The sequence below is a fragment of the Silurus aristotelis genome (assembly GCF_946808225.1).
Source record: "Silurus aristotelis genome assembly, chromosome: 3".
Lineage (NCBI taxonomy): Eukaryota > Metazoa > Chordata > Actinopteri > Siluriformes > Siluridae > Silurus > Silurus aristotelis.
Window position 1 is genome coordinate 25,158,071 of NC_139576.1, and position 20,561 is coordinate 25,178,631.

Consider the following 20,561-nt stretch of genomic DNA (forward strand, 5'->3'; position numbering starts at 1 on the left):
ATAGATGAGAAACACGGCTGCCATTTGACCCAGGAGATATAATTTCAGGGAGTTACCTGGAAAGATGAGTGTGGCTTGCTGCTTCATTTCGGAAAGCCTTCTCATTTCTGAATGATTTGAGCACTGGATCTATCTGTCTGCGTTAGGACTTGGTGCAGTGGCTTTGACAGTTTTGCGCTGGACACTGGGCTTCAGCGTCCCTCATATTCCCTCATGTTAGCAAGACCCATCCATCTCTGTCTCCTCTCGCTTTTTTGCTCGCTCTCTGCCTCGTGATTACTTTTCCATGCCTGCCGTCCTCCGACCTCCACCTGCTGTTGACAAGTGGGCACCTTGTTTTAGACCTGCTGGGCCACAAGGCTATATACATGGAGACGAATTACTATTTTTTTCTCCGTCTGTGAAGCATCTTTCCTTCGACGTTTAGTTTTTGTTTCCTTATCCTTACATATTAGGAATATTTATGCAGTAAAAACTCATTATGACTTCCTTATAAGCCTTTCTGTTTTAATGTTTAATTGTATAATCTCCTGTCAAGATCTACAGTATTGTTCAAAATAATAGCAGTACAATGTGTATAACCAGAATAATCCAGGTTTTTAGTATATTTTTTATTGCTACGTGGCAAACAAGTTACCAGTAGGTGCAGTAGATTCTCAGAAAACAAACAAGACCCAGCATTCATGATATGCACGCTAGTAAGGCTGTGCAATTGGGCAATTAGTTGAAAGGGGTGTGTTAAAAAAAATAGCAGTGTGGCATTCAATCACTGAGGTCATCAATTTTGTGAAAAAACAGGTGTGAATCAGGTGGCCCCTATTTAAGGATGAAGCCAGCACTTGTTGAACATGCATTTGAAAGCCTGAGGAAAATGGGTCGTTCAAGACATTGTTCAGAAGAACAGCGTACTTTGATTAAAAAGTTGACTGGAGAGGGGAAAACCTATAAAGAGGTGCAAAACATTATAGGCTGTTCAGCTAAAATGATCTCCAATGCCTTAAAATGGAGAGCAAAACCAGAAAGACGTGGAAGAAAACGGAAGACAACCATCAAAATGGATCCAAGAATAACCAGAATGGCAAAGGCTCAGCCAATGATCAGCTCCAGGATGACCAAAGACAGTCTGGAGTTACCTGTAAGTACTGTGACAGTTAGAAGACGTCTGTGTGAAGCTAATCTATTTTCAAGAATCCCCCGCAAAGTCCCTCTGTTAAAAAAAAGGCATGTGCAGAAGAGGTTACAATTTGCCAAAGAACACATCAACTGGCTTAAAGAGAAATGGAGGAACATTTTGTGGACTGATGAGAGTAAAATTGTTCCTTTTGGGTCCAAGGGCCACAGACAGTTTGTGAGAAGACCCCCAAACTCTGAATTCAAGCAACAGTACACAGTGAAGACAGTGAAGCATGGTGGTGCAAGCATCATGATATGAGCATGTTTCTCCTACTATGGTGTTGGGACTATTTATCGCGTACCAGGGATCATGGATCAGTTTGCATATGTTAAAATACTTGAAGAGGTCATGTTGCCTAAGGGGGAGTGGTGGCTCCAGCGGTTAAGGTGCTGGGTTACCAATCGGAAGGTCGGGGGTTCAAGCCCGGTATCGCCAAGCTGCCACTCTTGGGCCCTTGACCAAGGCCCTTAACCCTCTATGCTCCAGGGGACCCTTACGAGAAAAATAAATCAAGGACCGTGACGTCGGAGCGACGTGGGGCCGCCTTCCCGTAGGCTCACCACCTGCAGGAGGGACTGTAAGGGACCGGTGCTGAGAGGATTGGGCAGCAGTCGAAAGCGGGGGCCTTGACAGCCCGATCCCTGGACACGGAGAAGTGTCTGGGGAATCGGCTTAGACTGCTGCCCCCGCGACCCGAATTACGGATAAGCGGGAGAAGATGAAATGAAATGAAATAAAGGTCATGTTGCCTTATGCTGAAGAGGACATGCCCTTGAAATGGTTGTTTCAACAAGACAATGACCCCAAACACACTAGTAAACGAGCAAAGTCTTGGTTCCAAACCAACAAAATTAATATTATGGAGTGGCCAGCCCAATCCCCGGACCTTAATCCAATCGAGAACTTGTGGGGTGATATAAAAAATGCTGTTTCTGAAGCAAAACCAAGAAATGTAAATGAATTGTGGAATGTTGTTAAAGAATCATGGAGTGGAATAACAGCTGAGAGGTGCCACAAGTTGGTTGACTCCATGCCACACAGATGTGAAGCAGTTTTAAAAAACTGTGGTCATACAACTAAATATTAGTTTAGTGATTCACAGGATTGCTAAATCCTAGAAACAAAAATGTTTGTACAGTCAACGGCATACACTGCTATTTTTTTTTAACACACCTCTTTCAACTAATTGCCCAATTGCACAGCCTTCAGAGCATGCATATCATGAATGCTGGGTCTTGTTTGTTTTCTGAGAATCTACTGCACCAACTGGTAACTTGTTTGCCACGTAGCAATAAAAAATATACTAGAAACCTGGATTATTCTGGTTAGTCACATTGTACTGCTATTATTTAGAACAATACTGTATATTTAGACTTTGTTGTCGCATGACCATGAACCTGCTACTTTCCCACAATTAAATCTTTGAGTAACATTTACATGCTTCTAACGAATAGCAATTCCTGTGTTATATCTAACGACACTGCTTCAGTCCAGCCATCATAGTGTGTTCCAAAACATTGTTAAATCATGGTGTTCAATCATTTACCACTTTCACCTACTACTTTTTTTTTTTCACTTTCAGCTTTCTGAAGCTTGTGGCGGAAAAGTGTACAAAATGTAGCATATATTCAGTGGTCCATGCATGCAGCATTTTAGGTTAAAATGTTCTCACTGAAACAACATAAATGTTTTACTTTAATGTCTTTATGCAGCTCTTGTTAATCAGGTTCATCTGCCTCACAGCATTTTAAACACCTCAGCCCCCAATCACAACTTTTTTCATCTATTTTCATCCCATAGCTCGAGGAGAGTTTTGGAATGTGCTCAAACCTCATCAAAAGTCTCGACTGAGGGTAAAGGCATGCCCTAATGATTTCATCTCGCCTTAATACCTTTATTTCCTTCTTACACAGCACCTTGTGTCTTCCCGTTCAGAGCATAATGGGATAAGAAGTGAACTGACTTTTCCCTACGCTGGCTGTGCTGTAATTGGAGTCTGATGGGGAGCCTAATTGTAAATGGGTTTTGTATCAGTACTCATTTCTTCTGATGTCCAGTGAAGGCTTGTCCGGGTTTTTTTTTTCTTGTTTTTTTTTGGTGGGGGAGAAGGTCTCTTGTGTCCATGCTAACCCTCCAGTCTTGCACTGTTGCACAAAGCCATGGCTCTGGTCTGGAACTTTTTACTTCTCTGAGTTGTGTGTTATGAAGTTTTTAATGGATTATTTGATAGTGTTAAGAAATACATTCCATAAATGTTTTCGAACTGATATTGAAGTACAGTGGTACCTCGACATACGAGTTTAATTCGTTGCGTAACCTTGCTCGTATGTCAAATTGCTCGTATTTCAAAGCGATCTCTGGTAGAGGCGATGAGTGGAGGGAAAATTCTTTTTTTTACTATCACTCCTGTACACTAAGTATCCCTAAACTTTAAAATATTAACTTTTTCTTCTTTGCTTATCTTAATTTTCGTCACAATCTTCGCTTTCTGGCTTCGCTTTGCCATTTAGCAGTGGCGTCTCGAGCTCGTATCTCAAGTTTTTGCTCACGTAGCAAAGCAAAAAATGGGCCAAATGACCGCTCGTACCTCAAAAAACTCGTATGTTAGGGCACTCGTATGTCGAGGTACCACTGTATACGTTCATGCACAGCCAAACACTGTAATTAAACTGATTTAATGTGAAGTCAATTAGAAAAGAATTTGGACTTTTGAGTTCTGGAAAATTTTCTGGATGACACTTATTGTCAGTTGGATGCTATGTAACTTGGAAATGAATGTAATACTGAATAAATTGACATTAATGTAATTCCAGGTAGATGGATTCAGTATTATTTAAAAATACTCTATACCTACCATAGCTTTGTAAAAAAAAAAAAAAAAAAAAAAAAAAAAAAAAAACAACATTGGGGGCTTTTTGTAATGTTTTTGATTTTTTTTTTTTACAGTTTGTATTCTTATCTATGCAGGCTATAACTAATTCCACTGCCTTTGAGTAGATTATTTGGTTTCTTAACACTTTGGATTTTTAAATTTGCTTAATTCAAATTTTATTTGTCACATGCACATCCATATACTGTACATTGTGTAGTGAAATGCTTTTACTGACTGGTCCATGACATGAAAAGAAATCAATAGTAGAAAGGATAAGAATTTAAATAGAATTTACAACCGAAAAAATATATAATTGCAGTGAAAGAAAAAAAGGTTTTACACATTTACATGTGTAAGCAGCATTTACATTCCAGACGGCACAAACAGAATGATGTGGTGTTTGATGATATGCATTACAAAGATTGACAGACTTTTCTTGTACTTCCTAATTAATAATATTCAATCCAAAGTGTTCAAGTCACATGATCACTAACACTGGCTAAAGAACACTGACGAGGATTTTTTGGGTCTGGTTTTGTTTTAAATGAATGCAGTGGAATGTAGTATTGTTTGTGATAAAGGACCAAGCATCGTCTCATCATGAATTCACTAGAAAATATTTCTTAAAAATGGTCCTATTGAACATCACATCATTATTGCACGTATTAATGGCATCTGATCCTATTGTACAGTACATTTTATGATTCCATAGGAATACAGTGTGGAGACCATCAGTACAGCCCCAAACTGTCCACTCATGTGAGAAGATTTTCTGTAGATATAAAAATAATACAGAATGATCTTTTTTTTTTTCTCTGCTTTGAGATTTTCTTTAGGCTTTTACACAGAGGGATGCTTCAAACAAAGCAGAGAGCACTGTTCTGCACTGATAGAGCTGCCATGCTGAGATTTCAGAGATTTCTATTCGGAGTTGAAATCCCCCAAGACCCCATCAAGTTACCTTTATATGTAGTACTTGCAATTTGTTGCATCAGATTTAGCAAGACGAGCAATATAAGCAATCTGTCTTTAATCCAATCAAAAGTTATAAGGCATTGAAAGTGTTTAGCAAAGGAGTTTGATGTTTGAAGTTTGAGCAAACACTTGTGGCAGTCGCAGTGTCTTTGACTTGTCTATCCAACACCTTATAAGAGGCTGACAACGATTCCCTTGTGGAATAGAGCAGTGCCGCTCAGCCATAAAAGTGGAACACGGGAGTCCTCCCGCGAGTTTTGTTGTCAAGAAGCTGGTAAGTCAATGGAGCATATAAATCCTTAGGTCAGCAAGGAAGGAGTAGGGGCAATGAACAGCCATATTTTTCAGGCTAAATGGTGCTGGGGGGTGACAGGGAAATAAAGGAACGCCAAAGGGCCGTGTAAAAGGCAGTAGGGACGGCTGCCGAGCCATCACGCGTCAGTTTTTTGGTCATTCGTCCTTGCAATGATGGACTCTGAGATTGAGGTCGTTTATTGCCATGAGCAGACTCCCATTCGTGCATGCTGGTGATTTATGACTGCACCTAGAGGACATTATAAGAGTGTGTAAGACGCAGAACTGTTACCACTATTTCTGTGTGTTAATATATTTCCATGCGTATGCTCTGCAGAGTCATTCTTCATGGCAAAGCCTATGTAGATATACACAAACAATCTTTTACCCAATTTTCTTCAGTGGGATATCCAATGTGTCTCCTATTCAAGAATGTTCTAAACCCAAACTCTCATAAACCTGTCAAATAAAAAATTCATACCCAGCCCACTATAACTTTCCACTGGTCAAACTTTTACTCCTGGAGAAGGATGTGTTGTGATGAACAGCAAGCCGTCAGATATTAAAACTTCCTTCTCAGCACAAAAAGACTTTTGCACCTCTGCAACCTTCAGTTAAGCTCAGCTTCCGATAGCAGAAGAACAGCAATGTGGATTCAGCATTTCTGCTCTAAAGTCGGTTGCGGCGGCTGCTGCTGTTGTAGCAAGCGCTCCGGTCGGTTTAAATCCTTTCCTCTGACTGCACAAACACGCAAGAGCACTCTTATGAAGGATGTACTGCTGTTGTGTTCCCAAAGCTCATAGCTGTGTCATTTCTAAATCGTGGTGCTTTAAAAGTGTTTAGCTCATCACCTTCAAATCCACTCGAAAGCTGAGCAGAATGCGGGACGCTGGTGGATTAACAGTTAGAAAACCGCAGTTAGTAATTAACAAGTAATTTAGTCAAATAAATTTCAAGACAGAGCTATCTGGAACCTCTCTTGGATCCACTATTATAAAATTAACTGCCCTCAAACTTGGCAAAGAATTAAAAAACACTGGACATATATTTATTACAGTTTCTGTAGCAGGTCTTCTGGTGCAACATAACCAGTCATGTGCAGTTATTTAAAATAATGTAGCTAAAGGAATTTTGGCAAGCCAGGAATATACTCTAAGTTATCACATCCATATGAGCATTATGAACATCCTATTCTGGATTTAGTCCCTTTTTGTGTTCCACTAGGAACAGAAAAATGCTTATGGGGATTTGTATTACTTTAGCCACAAGAGCATTAGTAAGATCAGACCCAGATGCTGGCTTAGAAGCCCTGGGTTTCTGTCAATGTTCCATGTTCATGTTTAGTGGGGCTGAGTTCAGGGCTTTGTGCAGGACATTTGAGGTCTTCCACTACAAATTTGGTAAACCATAATCATGTTCAAGGTGTTTTTTGCAAAGGGTCTGATTACTTATGTACATGTGATATTTCATGGTTTTTTTTTTTTAAATAATTTACATAATTTTTTTGTACATAATTGGGCTGATGGATTAGATCCAACGTGACTTGCATTTGATGTAGAATATATAGTGTTTAAGAAGTGTTTAAGACTAAAAGACCCAATCATAGCTGCTTGACATTGCAGGGGTTTTGAATTTGTGGCTTTTTCAATAAGTGACCTTAGTCCGTAATTACAGAGCCACCACAGCCTCTGCCAGCTCAACTGGTGTTTTAAAAGTCTCACACATTTTTTTCTGTAGCACAAGTAAAATGTAATACCATGAAGTACCTGTGCAAAACAAACAACTTTTCTTTACAGTCTTATTTGTAGTCATGTCTTAAATGTTGTCACTATTCAGACAGTAGCTGCACATCTGAACTTTTGTATGCAAGGATTTATACAACTGGACCTGTACACGTGCAAGTCCATGCAAGTTGTTGTTGCTGTCCTTTCTGTGTCTTTCATTCTAAACTAGGCATTGGAATGCTATCTGCTCCAGAACATTCTGACAGAGGCCTGCTGCCTTACTTTGCCCACTGACGTGCTCTTATATCATTTTGATTTTCAGGCAGTGGAAGGCTGTCTTGGCAAAGATATTTTTGGTTATTTATAGGAAGTCCTGCTGTATTCTGACCCGAGGGCATGCATGCTGCTCGTCCTGTCAGACAGCCATATACTCTGATCACTGCTGCCATAAACCAATGATTTAAAGCCTACTTTTCCCCATAGAAACTTTCTTAGAGACTATCTTTTAAAGACCTTTTTTTCTAAAGAGTTTGTTAGAGTAGTTCCAGGAAGCTTTACGATGCCTGTCATATTTAAAATACGCTAGCTGATGTTTCTCAGCAGTTCTGGTAAAATGGGTGTTAATACCCTGTGCTTTTCAGAGCAGATTCAGAAGAGGAGCAGTGACAGGAGGAGGAAGTTTCTTTGTATAATGAGCATCTTCAAGACGGGGGCAGATATTTGATTGGCGCTTCAGAGATGCTCCCATAAACTAGTCAGACTGAGTCTGGGCTTTGTATATAGCATAATCTGTGTGCATGAATGTAGCAGAGTAGTTAGGACACGATCATTTCTTTGTATCTATACACTTGCCTCTGAACGATTATGGTCCAGTTTCTCACAAACATCACTGGCATTGAAAGATTTCATGTGATGCTTACTGTCATTTACATGTTATGTTTATACTGTGATGTTTTTTAAAAACCCACTAGAAAATCCCTATAAAAAGACTAAAGTATGTGGACACTCACTCATTACACCCACCTGTGCCCATTTCAAAACCGTGGGCAATTGGATATGGTTTACGTTTCACAATCACCTCCACTTTTCTGGAAAGGCTTTGTTTTTTGGATTGTGTCTGTGAGGAATAGTGCTCATTCAGCCAAAACTAGTGAGGTCAGCCACTGATTGCAAGTTAGGTGCACAGTCAGCATTCCAGTTCATCCCAAAGGTGTTCAGTCGGGTTGAGGTTAACGCTCTATAGAGAACACTTAAGTTGTTTTAGTCTATTTTTGATTCCGTGGCAAACTATGTCTTACTTGAGCATTTTCTAAGTAGAGGGCAATCATCATGTTAAAACAGGTTTGTACTTCTTAGTTCCAGTGAAGAGAAATTGTAATGCTGCCCCATATAAAGATATTCTATATAATTGTGGGCTTCCATTTTTGTGGGACCATTAGTTTTGGTTTGATGGTCAGATGTTTGCATACTTTAGGCCAAAAGGATCCCAAAAAAAAATGTTATGAATTAAATGAAATGCCTAAAACCCACTCGTAATTACTTTTTTGTGTCCTTCACTAGTTCCATATTGGACTTCTCACTAATAGGATCTTGGATGTTGCTGAAAATAGTAATTGGGAAAAGTACACACATATAAAACATATACATATGCACAACATTTGCATGATACCACACGGTCTTAGTGTAAGGTGTACGTTCCTCACCGGAACTTTATCCAGGAACTGACGCTTAACTACACATTATGGAGACAACCGAAGTGAGCGTGGAGAGGAAACGGCTTGTCTCATTGTAACTCGTTTCACCTGCATGTGGATGCATGATTTGTTTTCTTCGCTCTGCATGACACCCCAGGTTTGACAATGTTTGAAACATGGTGCTATTTTAATGAAGCCCAAACTGAAGGTCTTGTCACTTTTAAGCTGCTTGATGGGCTTAACATCTCTCACACACTGCCTGTGTGTCTGAGAACATTAGTTTTCGTCTCTAATCAAAAGTGTCAACCTTGGAAAAGTGGCAGGTTTTGTGAAATATTTGTGATGATACCCCCTGCTTGCTTTTAGGCTTTGTTCTTTTAGTTGAAGATACAGATTATTATTATTTTCTTTTTTTTTTTTCTGCAAAAATATAAAAAGGGTTTCTGAACTTAAAACAATCTGAACATTTCAAAGACACCTGTAGAAAAATGTGTAACTCACAGGACATGTAGTGAATCTCATTAGTTTCTTTATTTCTAGTTTGTGCGTTTCTGGCCTAATGATGTGGTTTTTTGCACTTTCTGCTTATAAAAAGAAATACCTGAATTTACATGATGCTCGCAGGTTTATTTTTATTTTTTTAAGTGTTTACAAAAAGAAAAATCATTGGCACAGTCATTTTACCATATTCTTTTGCCTAATCTAAACATTTCACACTTTGAGACTGAAAGCATTTAGTTGTTTAAAAGAGCAAAAGCTTTAAAAATTCTAACAAAAACATCTTGTTTGAATTTAGTTTGAATAACTTTATCCTGATATGCTTGATAGAAAATGTAGTCACACCATTGAGGAAAAACATGGAGTATATTTATTATGTTTATGTTGAGTACAAGACTGCAAAGAAACTTGATAGCATAGAAATTTAAAACAGGAAGGTGTAGTTGTCATAATACCTCTACTATGTTTGTAGTACATGTCATTAGACTAGTGATGTATACCTTCAGGTACAGTTTTAGGCTGTGATTGCATTTCAGGGTGGTCCTGCTGCAACACGTTGATGCAATACATCATGGAATTACATTCACTTTTTTAAAAACATAGTTTTATTCTTAAAAGTGCAATGAAGGGATATTTTTGGAGGGAACTAATGAAAAGTTTGTGCATTGTATCGTGTGTGTGTGTTTTTTCTCTTTTTCAACCACCGCACTTTATTTTTTCTGTGTTCCAGAATCTTCTGAATAGTAATTGGAGGTTTAAACAAATAAATTAGAAATAAATGACTAACCAGTACTCTGTGTATTACATTGTACAGTCCTTGAAAAATTAAGCAATGAACTTGAAACATACTCGATTAGGGTTTGTTGTAATTTGTAGTAAGATGGAACTTTTTCTCGTATATTTTGTATATAGCGAAAGCCTGCCAAAAGTGATTGATGGGTTGTCTTAAAACCTGTTACAAAGCTGACAGCACATCATTCAATTACATTTCATTTTATTTATTCTACTTTTAATTTTACTTTTAACAATGGACGTTTTATTTATGGAAGTTTTAGCATAATACATTTGTTGCTGTAAGTTTACCCCTATAGTGATGAGCAAGCCATTGGTGATGGCGGCAAGACAAAACTCTCTAAGATGCTATCAGAGAAACCCATCCTCATCCTGGTGAAACAGAATGTGCATTCATTAGAGTTCCATTTTTATTGAGGTTATCATGTTTACTGATGCGAACTTGAATGCAAAACTGTTCATGGCAATTAAAGCTCTAAACCGCTGTAACAGACTGTACATTAATTACAGTCTAAATCCATCTTCATGTTTCTTGAACCTACATGGTAACCCTGTGTGTCTTTAGGCTTTTTTTATGTGGAGCAATCCTCAGCAGCAGTGAGTGGTTTCTGCAGAGCTTTGTGGTTGTTCAGAGCCTTCACAATGCATTGATATATTTCTAATTTCTATTCCGTGTTAGTTTCATTCTCACTGATGTCTATAGTAGCCATTTTTTCTTTTTTCAGAAGGCTGGAAAAAAATATATTATTTTAGCATTAATTTATGTGTTGCATAAATGACATAAGTCACCTTCTACTGACTAGAAAGTCCTGAGTATTGTTTGACCCAGTCATAATTGTCATGTCAAAAGGGCTTTATTGTCCCTTTAGCCATATAAAGTTGGTACTGCACATAGTGAAATGTAACATTCCTCACCCCAAGATGCTTTAAATGTAAATTGAAACACAAGATAACTCATGAAGACATAAGCAGAGCTACACAGAGGACTGCATGGAGTGCACTGTGACAGAAATCAGGTTTATGGAAAGGTCATTAAAAAAATAGGCCAGAACATTGGATTTAGTTCATGATGTACATGAGTTAGTATGTGCTTGCAGTCCATTCTCACTGTGTTTAATGTTAGTTTAAGGACAAATGCATAGTGAAGTGTGTATGTGTGTGTTTCTATAGCTGCTTCCAAATATATAATATACAGTGTTTAATCTGTTTGTCACTAACCACTCGGGATAGTTTAATACAGGAAGAAATTGGGTTTTGGTTGTGAGCAATGAGCCACTAACTGAGTCAGAGCACAGAGCTGGGGAAATGCAGTGTGAGCTAGTGATTTTACTGACAAAAAAATAAAGGAAATAAATGGTAGATGTGATGCACAATTTCGATAAATGTTTAGTGTATATATCGGGCATGACGAGGTGTTCTATCTGTGTTTATTCATACTGAATTAAAAAGGTTTACAAATCCATTAACAGCCCTCTACACTTCTTAGCTGACTTTTTTCTTTTTCACTGTTTAGATTATGTAATTTTGTGCTGTGAGAGAAACTATATATATATATATATATATATATATATATATATATATATATATATATATATATATATATATATATATATATATTAAATAGCAAATAAAACATAAGTATCAGGTTTGGACTCAGGAACCGCACTTAAAGCACCCTAAAAGCACCCTGAGAAACACTGGGTAGAGCTCAGTATGTCAGGTTCCTGTGAATTGCCAGAACAGACAGTTCAAAATAGAAAATACCTCAGACCTTCAACTTTTTTCTAGTAGCTCGGATATATTTTTTACCAGAAAATTCATTCAAAAAATAAATCATTACATTTTTGCTCTCAATCCGTCCTTATTTTAAGATCTAAGTTTATCACATACTTTTGTCATGTTAACATATATATATATATTCCAATGTTTTTTTTATTTCTCTTAAACTTGCAGAACAGAACCATGTTTGAAAATATAGAGCATTTGAAATAATAATTTAGCCTTTTTTTTTTTTTTTTATCAAACCCTAGGCTTAAATAATAATCTAAAAAATGTAAATCTGAAAAAAACGATGTTGCATAAATTAGGCCAAAGTAGTTGCTTTCAGAGTGTTAGAAGAAACGTGTTCCACATATACAGCTAGTTTTCTTCATTCATGTTTAATGTTCTATGCTTTCTGTATGCCCAGTGTAACTATTTCAGTGATGTTCCAGCTAGTTATACTATGCTAATGCTTGCTGGCCAACCTTAGTGAATAATAACCAAATGTTTTTATAGAACATTAAAACTTTAAGTACACTCGCCTTGTAATAATCATATCCTCGATTTTGATGCACATTTAAAACAGAACGTTCTTTGGCTCAGTCTTTATCCAGTGGCCTAATGAACATTAAGGGTTAATTGAATTGATAATATTATAATAATAATATTAGACTTTTTTAATTTTGTGACATTTCATTAATCTTAATTTTATTAATAATTACACAAGTAGCACAACAAATTTTTAAGGCCACACACATTTTAATATAATAAGATAAGATATACCTTTATTCATCCCACAGTGGGGAAATGTCTATGTTACAGCAGCAAAGAAAAATAAATGTGCAAATAATTAAAAAAAATAGAGACAGTAAAAGTACATTGCAGTGTATAAATACAAAAGAAAAAGAGACCTTAAATAAGTATTTACACTCCAAATATTTTGCACATAGGTAATATTGCACATGGGTAATATTGTATGCCTTTAAATTAGTGTTATTGTACATTTTTGGTGACTGGTTCACTGGGAGCAGCTCTGATTGTACAGTCTAATAGCAGCAGGGAGGAAAGACCGTCTGTATCGCTCTCTTAGACGCTTGTGGTATAACAGTCTGTCACTGAAGGAGCTGCTCAAAAATGAAACTGTTCCATTTAGTGGGTGAAAGTCGTTCTCCAGCAATGATGATAGTTTAGCTACCATCCTCCTTTCTCCCACCTCCTGTAGAGTGTCCAGGGGAATCCCCAGGACTGAGCTTGTCCAGTCTCTTCCTGTCTGCAGTAGAGATGCTGCTGCACCAGCAGACCACACCATCGAAGATAGCTGTAGTGTAAATGCACAGAGCTTAGCTTTCTGGCAGGAGATCTTTCATACCACTGACATGATTGCCCTTTACTAGGTAGCGCTTTGCTAACAGTTAGAGCAAGAGTGTTATCTGAGCCGTTAACGAAGGGGGGCATATTTTATTTGTTTTTTGGTCTTTTTTTTTCTGACAAAAAATGATAATTGGCCGGAAATTCTCCCTTTTTTTTTCTTTTTCAGAAGAAGAGTAGCATTCATTAAATTTGTACTCAATGTGTCATTGTATATCCACAATTACAGGAGTTTTTAAATTCCTGATTTTTTTTGTCATCAGTGTGATAGTAACACACCTTTCAGACTCAGAAGTAAATAATGACATGTATGCTGACAGTGTGCGTGCGTGTGTGTGTGTGTGTGTGTGTGTGTGTGTGTGTGTGTGTGTGTGTGTGTGTGCATGTGTGTGCGCGTGTGCTTGCTCAGTGGTCGGGTAAGCTGTGCCCAAACACAGCTGTACTAACACAGAAACGCTCTGCTTAACCCCCTACCGGATCCACGCCAAACCAGCTTCAAAACCCCTGCTGTCCCATGATGACACCGTGGCTGTTCCAGCCCTTGCAAAGTGTACATCATTTAGCTCCTTCTCTGTGCTGTGATCTCCGTTTCAGTACCCCACATTTGCTCTGACCTTCATGTTACGAAAACCCCCTCATCCCTTCATTCTACAGGCAAAAAAAAGGTAGAGCCTCCCGGAGCGGGCACGAGTAGCGATCCTTTTTGCACTCCCAGATTAAAGCTGATCACAGTGCTGCTTATGGATTCATGGGCAGAAAGAGAATAGCAGGGGAGGCCAAATGAAAGGTGACAGTCCCAGAACAAGCCTGAGCCACAGTGTCCTACATCCTCGTTACACCACAGACCATTAACCAATGAAAGACTGAAAACGTAGAGAGAGAAAGACCTAAAAGCATCGTAAGCTTCATATAATACCTAAAATTAAACATTCCTGCAGTCAACCCCCCTCCAAAAAAAAAGAACTTTGACTTCTCCCTCCTCACCTGGACCCCTTTTCACTTGTGCAGTAGAATATTAATCTTTAAGAGGGTAATAATTGGGCTAGCATATTTGTTGTCACCGACCATTAGGCCAGATTAATTAGGCCATTTAGTTTAGCTTAAGAAAGTGTCGGCATTGAGGAATGGTGCATATGAAGGCAGAAGGCTGTGCTCAGCACCAGCTGCTCTATCGTGTGTGTGTGATCGCTTCGTCTCTCAGCCTCTCGTACCGGGCAGCTGACACCTCTCCTTTTGTTGTGTCGTACCTATTTTTTCCCCTTTTCAGCACTTCCACTTTGTGTTCTTGCAGTGTTAAATATATAGAGCATTGGAACATTTTCCATCCCCTCTATGAAAATCCACCTGCCAAAAGTTTTTTCTCGGCCATTATCACTGCAGAGCATGCTGGTCTATCCAATACCGGCTCACCATAGTTCAAATTTGCTCACCTTGGCACCGTCTCGCATTATGCTCAGTTGCTGTTGCTGCCCGATTGCTTTGAGCGAACGGAGTCATTCACAAACTCTGCCAGTTGTTTACTGGCATTGTGGTCTGCATTTAATTACTTTCTTCCTTTGGTGGACTATGATAAAGCGGAGCGTGAACGCATGCAGGGGGTTGTGCTCTTGTCGTTTTGTATCGAGGCTGCTGTGCTGTTGATTAATCTCGCGCTCTCTCTCTCTCTCACACACACACACACACACACACACACACACACACACACACACACACACACACACACACACACACACACACACACACACCTCTAAATGTATGCATACTAAAGCAGCTTGAGGCAGTGAGGTACAGCAATTCTGGTGATTAGTTGGCCCGTTTGAAACGGGGCTGGTCCGTACCCCTCAGCCACATGCGCCCTTCAGGAATGAGGCAGGGGGCAAAGCTTTCTGTTGGAGCTCTTAAAGTATGAAGTGTGCTCATGTTAGTGTTTTTCATTTATGCACTGATTAACAATGTTTCTGCTCAAGCTAACATGCAAGAGCAGGTTTTGTGTTACAGAGCCGGAGCTCTTTGAAGGCTCATAATGAGAAATTGATAATAAATTATGAAACACCCAATTTAATTTGATGAGCCAGTAAAATGTTTATATCCAACCTTATTAAAGAAGAGGTGAAGACTGATAATGGTACAGTTTTATTAACAGGTGATTTACAGCCGTGGTGTCAGCGGCAAAGACAGTGTTCACATTTGTGCAGTTTCTTCTTTTTTCTTTCCTTTCCTTTTCTTTTATTCCTGTTTTTTTTCTTCTTTCCTTCCATTCTGGTCTCGTCTTTCCATTTTCTTTCCATCCATTTCCTTTCCTTTCTGTTCCTTTTCTTTCTTTTCTTTTCCTTCTTTTCTGCTCCTTTCCTTTTGCTTGAGTTCCTTTTCATTCCTTCTCTTTCTCTCCATTCCCTTTATTTTCATCTGTTTCCCTCATTTCACCTTTTCTTTTCAATATCTATCCCTCCATTTTGTCACTGTTTCTTTTTTATTCCCTTTCTGTCCTTCCCTCTCCCATCTATTTCCAACTTTTCTCTGCATGCTCCCTCCTTTCATTTTCTTTCCTTTTTTCTCCTCTTTACTGTTTTTTCCTCTGTTTACAAACTAAAAGTTCTGTTAAAAAAGTAGATAAAAAGTAAATGTAATAGAAAGTTTAAGAATGAAGTAAAAGATGAGAGAAAAAAGAAAGAGAAAATACATTACAGAAAGGAGCATATGGGAAAATAATGCACAAATATCTATCTAATATCTATAAACAAATATCTAGTAACATGGATTCATAAATTCTGCAAAAATATTAAGGTATCATAAAAAATGAAACTATAGTGGTGAAAACAGATGAGGATTATTAAATTACATTATTTTAATACTAACAAAACACCAGCAGCATTACTGTAAATAAATAAATCATGAACTTGTTTGTCAAGACAAAAATAATTTGGTCTCTCTCTCCCTCTCTATCTATCTATCTATCTATCTATCTATCTATCTATCTATCTATCTATCTATCTATCTATCTATCTATCTATCTATCTATCTATCTATCTCTCTCTCTCTCTCTCTCTCTCTCTCTCTCTCTCTCTCTCTCGCTCTCTCTCTTTCTGTATATATATATATATATATATAAACTTATGTGTTTGAGCCAAGTCCTAACCGTGGTGGTCACAGGCAGAAAAATGAGCACAATAAATCATTACACATGAAATATTTTATTTATTTATTTATCAGAATGCCCAGCAAGGCTTGTGTCCTCTATGCACTTCTCTTTTGTTTCTTTTGTACTCCGGGTAATGCAGGATCTGTGTTGTGTATTGTGACTAAAAGCCTGTTGATGTCAATAGCTGTAGTTTTCCCCCGAGGCAGCTGAAAATGAGGTCTAATCGAATGGATATTAAAGTCACAATAGGCTGCTGTGACTATTAGTAGCTGTCAGCTGCGGCCCCTGTTCACTCTCCTCTCTGTCCACAAGATTAGTTTTCACTGCTAAATATTTATGCACTTACTGTAGACTTAACCTCGGAGTCCCCGCAGATTCATTATTCTTCTCCCTTCTTTTCTTTGCACTCCATCATTGTTGCTCTGAAGATTTCCCACTCTCGTACACAAAGTCGGCAACAGTGTTAGTCTGCGCTGGTTTAAGTGAACAGTTCATTTTGAAAGCACATCATTAACGTGTTTCATTCCTCTTTATCTGTCACTGTCTCAGGTGGAGCCGGGGAGCGGCAGGCTCGGGCGCAGCAGAAGCTCTTCACTATGGATGTGGATGAGGAAGAGAATATGAGTGAGTTTTATATACACATACACGCACAAGCAAATGGTCTAATCCCCACAACTGCACTTACAGTTGAGCGCTAAAGTTTGTATAACATTAGGACAAAATTACATACACCAGGGTTACTGTTACCATCCTGAAAATGATCATTTCTTTATAACAGCATAAAGTGTTATCCTTCTTATATACTAATATGGATTACAATCTTATATTTGCATTAAACTTTGTGGAACATTCAAATGATGTGTTAGTCCTTGTTATCACTTCTGTTAAAGCAGCTATAAGTAGTTATTGCATTCACACTGGAGCCTTCTTCTATAAATATTAAAGAAAACATCATACAGAAAAATCACAGGTTTTCAAATTCTTTATTATTAGACTTTTTTAATCGAAACGGTCCACCATGCAAGTTCTTCTAAATTGGTCAGTACATCGTCTGACAAATCAGAATCAAGAAATCAGGGATGTGCGATATATATTTTGTGAAATATTTAATGTAAATGTCTGTAAATTTTATTCCCAACACTTCCCAACTGCTTACAATCTCAATCCCATCTTTGGAACAGCTCCTGAGTCCTCTCAGTCATAATGTCCTACTCTATTCATTCATATTTTTAACTCAATGTATCCGCATTCAAAACAGAGTCACCACGCAGAGTTTTATGCACAGTCCGAAAACACACGTATTGGTGTTTGTCTGTTTATAGACAGGCATATTCCTGCAGTACTCAATGTGTCATGATGTAAAGTATATTTTTTTGCCTATTTTTTATAATTGCATTATAACAATTTATCACAATATTGTTCAAAGTTTTATCAAGAATAAAGTAATATATTTAGTGAGACATACTACACTCAGATAAACCTGTACACTACACTGTTCAGTGTCTTTAAACCCTGTGACATTTTCTAAGAATCTATGACTGATATTGCTATTGGAGCTCTGATTATCAGTCTAAATGAATATTGATATCCCCACAGTAAGTAAAAACAACTATATGAATATAGTGTAAAATCTGTTGGGTCAGCTTACATCACATACATGTGCAGCATAAAGTATTCACTATATGAACAAACATTTGTAAACACCTGGCCATTAGGATTTGTATGTGCTTTCCTATTCCACCTTCTTGTCCATTTAGCTACAGGGGCTTAAGTAAAGTCAGGCTCGGATGTAGGATGAGGAGGCCTGGGGTGCAGTCAGTATTTCCAGTTCATCCCAAAGGTGTTCAGTAGGGTTGAGGTCAGAGCTCTATAGCAGGCCACTTTAAGATCTTCCACTCCAGCCCATGTAAACTATATCTTCATGGGGCTGGCTTTGTGCAAGGGCATTGCCATGCCTCAACAGGTTTAGGCCTCCCAGGTCATCCTATACAATTGTGTTCCTCTAACTTTGTGGTAACAATTTGAGGATGAATTTCCAGCCACATTGCTGGAAAAGGCAGGTGTCACAATTATTTTGACCTTTAACTGTGTAGATCGATTCGGATAATGCAGTCTGATGAAGACCTGACACTAATACTCAGGAATGTATCATTTTCAACATGGCTCCAACAAAAGAACTTTTAATTGCATATAACATGAGCAGAAGGAAAACCGTACCGATATCAGTAGGTATAGCGCTTGCACTATTGTTGGATTAATTAAAAATTCAAACAGTCAGAGTGGTATCTGTCACCACTCAGGTTCTCTCACGAATCATCCTCATCCAATTGTTCAAAAGAGTTTCAGGAATAGACAACATCCTTTCATAGCCTCTGAGCCGTCAGCCATGCTCCGAGCCGCTCTGAATGGGAGTGTGTGTATTAGTAGATGGCTGTCAGGAAGAGCTGTTATCCCAGGAGAAATGAAGCTCTCTATTGTCCTGTCACTTACCGACTTCACCCCAAAGCACCCCACAAAGGAAAGCAAGGTCATTTATTAGCACCTCAAAGCCCCACCACCAGTTTCTTATTTAGATTTGCAGTGGATAAGCACACGGGCGATATGCCGAAGCTTTTCAAACTCGTCCTGCTGATAATTCTTTACAGAAGTTCTCTTTGATTCAACTTGCTTTAGCCCTAGCTATTGCTATTTCTAGGTAAAAAAAAAATATCAGCGTAAGTAAAAAAAAATCTAAAGTATTTCCAATCTTGTTCTCAAGGAGTTCAACAGTGTGTGTGTGTGTGTGTGTGTGTGTGTGTGTGTGTGTGTGTGTGTGTGTGTGTGTGTGTGTGTGTGTGTGTGTGTGTGTGAGTGTTGGAAGCAATCACAATGAGAGCACAAAATATTGCTCAGCTGCAGTTCAGCACAACACCAAACCAAGCATCTGTGAGCTTGTATGTAAGATTCAGGTGGATTAGCAAATGAGCAAGTACGATAATACTTTACTTTACTTTACTTAGAAATATAGTTATTTATGTACTTAATTTAGTAAGTTAGATAGTATATAGGTTGTAAATAATTTACATATTTACTGCTTTAAGTAATTAGGATTTAATGAATACATTAATAAGTATAAGTGTAAGGTAGTGAATAGGATAGTAAGTTGGTTAGTAAATTATATCTACATAGTTATATAATGTTAATTTGTGCTAGTCAATCAGCTATGGATTTACACGTAAATGGTTGATTGGTTGGTTGGTTAGTTACGCTTGCACTTGTGTGACATTTGGAAAAACTGTGAAATGAGATTGTTATGCTGATCATGTAATATCATCTACAGGTTTTTTTACCCATTATGTAAGAATGAGCACGTCATTTGAATAAAGAGCAGAATATGTGATTATGTTAATAAAAAGTGGATTGCTTTGCACGTCTAATCAGTCCTTGTTGATTTGGAGTGCACCTTTTCTCCCACTCTGGAGGTATGTTTGTGTGTGTGTGTGTGTGTGTGTGTGTGTGTGTGTGTGTGTGTGTGTGTGTGTGTGTGTGTGTGTGTGTGTGTGTGTGTGTGGTGTAGTGTTGCTGTGGGGTAGAAATAAGTTCGGGTGTCTTCAGTATGAGATTTTAGAGCCGTGTGTGTGTGTGTGTGTGTGTGTGTGTGTGTGTGTGTGTGTGTGTGTGTGTGCCTGAGAGAAAGAGAATGTGTGTTTGCAAGTGTGATGTGTGCATGTGATCACAGCATCCATCCTGCACCAGATTACCCTCTGCTGCTGCTCTCTCTCAGGAGACAGAAATGACTAGCCCTTAAGAAGTAGAGATAATTAGCACTCTGCCAGCATAAATGATCTTTTATAATCTGCCCTGAAACCCTGCTGAGCCTGAAAACTGCATTAAAGGTGCAGTCAGAAGAGACATGAAGAATAAATGAAGCTCAGATCCCCCCAGATGAAAAGCTGAGAGTCCACTCTGCACTTATTCGAATGTTTGTGAGATTACACTATTAGCGAGTATTAACGTTACACTAACTGTCAGAGTTATCAGGCCAACTCTGATAATCACCTTCATCTCCCTTTCCTTTGGGATGTGTCCTTCATGAAGATGTAAGATGAAGAAACGTTAGCTTAGAGTAGTTTTCAATTCTCAATGTCTGTGATTGTTTATTTGCTGCTTTGTATTCACGTATTGTCCTACAGTGCCACACCCTTCCTCGACTCTTTCTTCTTTGTTACAGCACTCTCTCTCTCTCACTCTTTATTTCTCTCTTTCTCTTTCTCTCATTCTCTTCCTTTCT

General features: G+C 38.3%; 1 protein-coding gene and 1 long non-coding RNA gene across 13 annotated transcripts in view; both read left to right on the top strand.

Moving 5' to 3' along the window:
* Window positions 1–20,561, top strand: part of adarb1b (adenosine deaminase RNA specific B1b) — a 171,358-nt gene that overhangs the window by 126,619 nt on the left and 24,178 nt on the right. For all 12 annotated transcript variants that reach the window (XM_083537517.1, XM_083537516.1, XM_083537520.1 and 9 more), the window contains one exon: window positions 16,841–16,915. In XM_083537517.1, coding sequence (XP_083393643.1) covers window positions 16,888–16,915 — 28 coding nt within the window. In that variant the 5' untranslated portion in view covers window positions 16,841–16,887. The remainder of the gene's footprint in view (window positions 1–16,840; window positions 16,916–20,561) is intronic.
* LOC310723982 lies at window positions 1,474–2,222 on the top strand. Its single transcript, XR_014532874.1, has 2 exons — window positions 1,474–1,519; window positions 1,914–2,222. It is a non-coding gene; the product is annotated as an uncharacterized lncRNA (long non-coding RNA).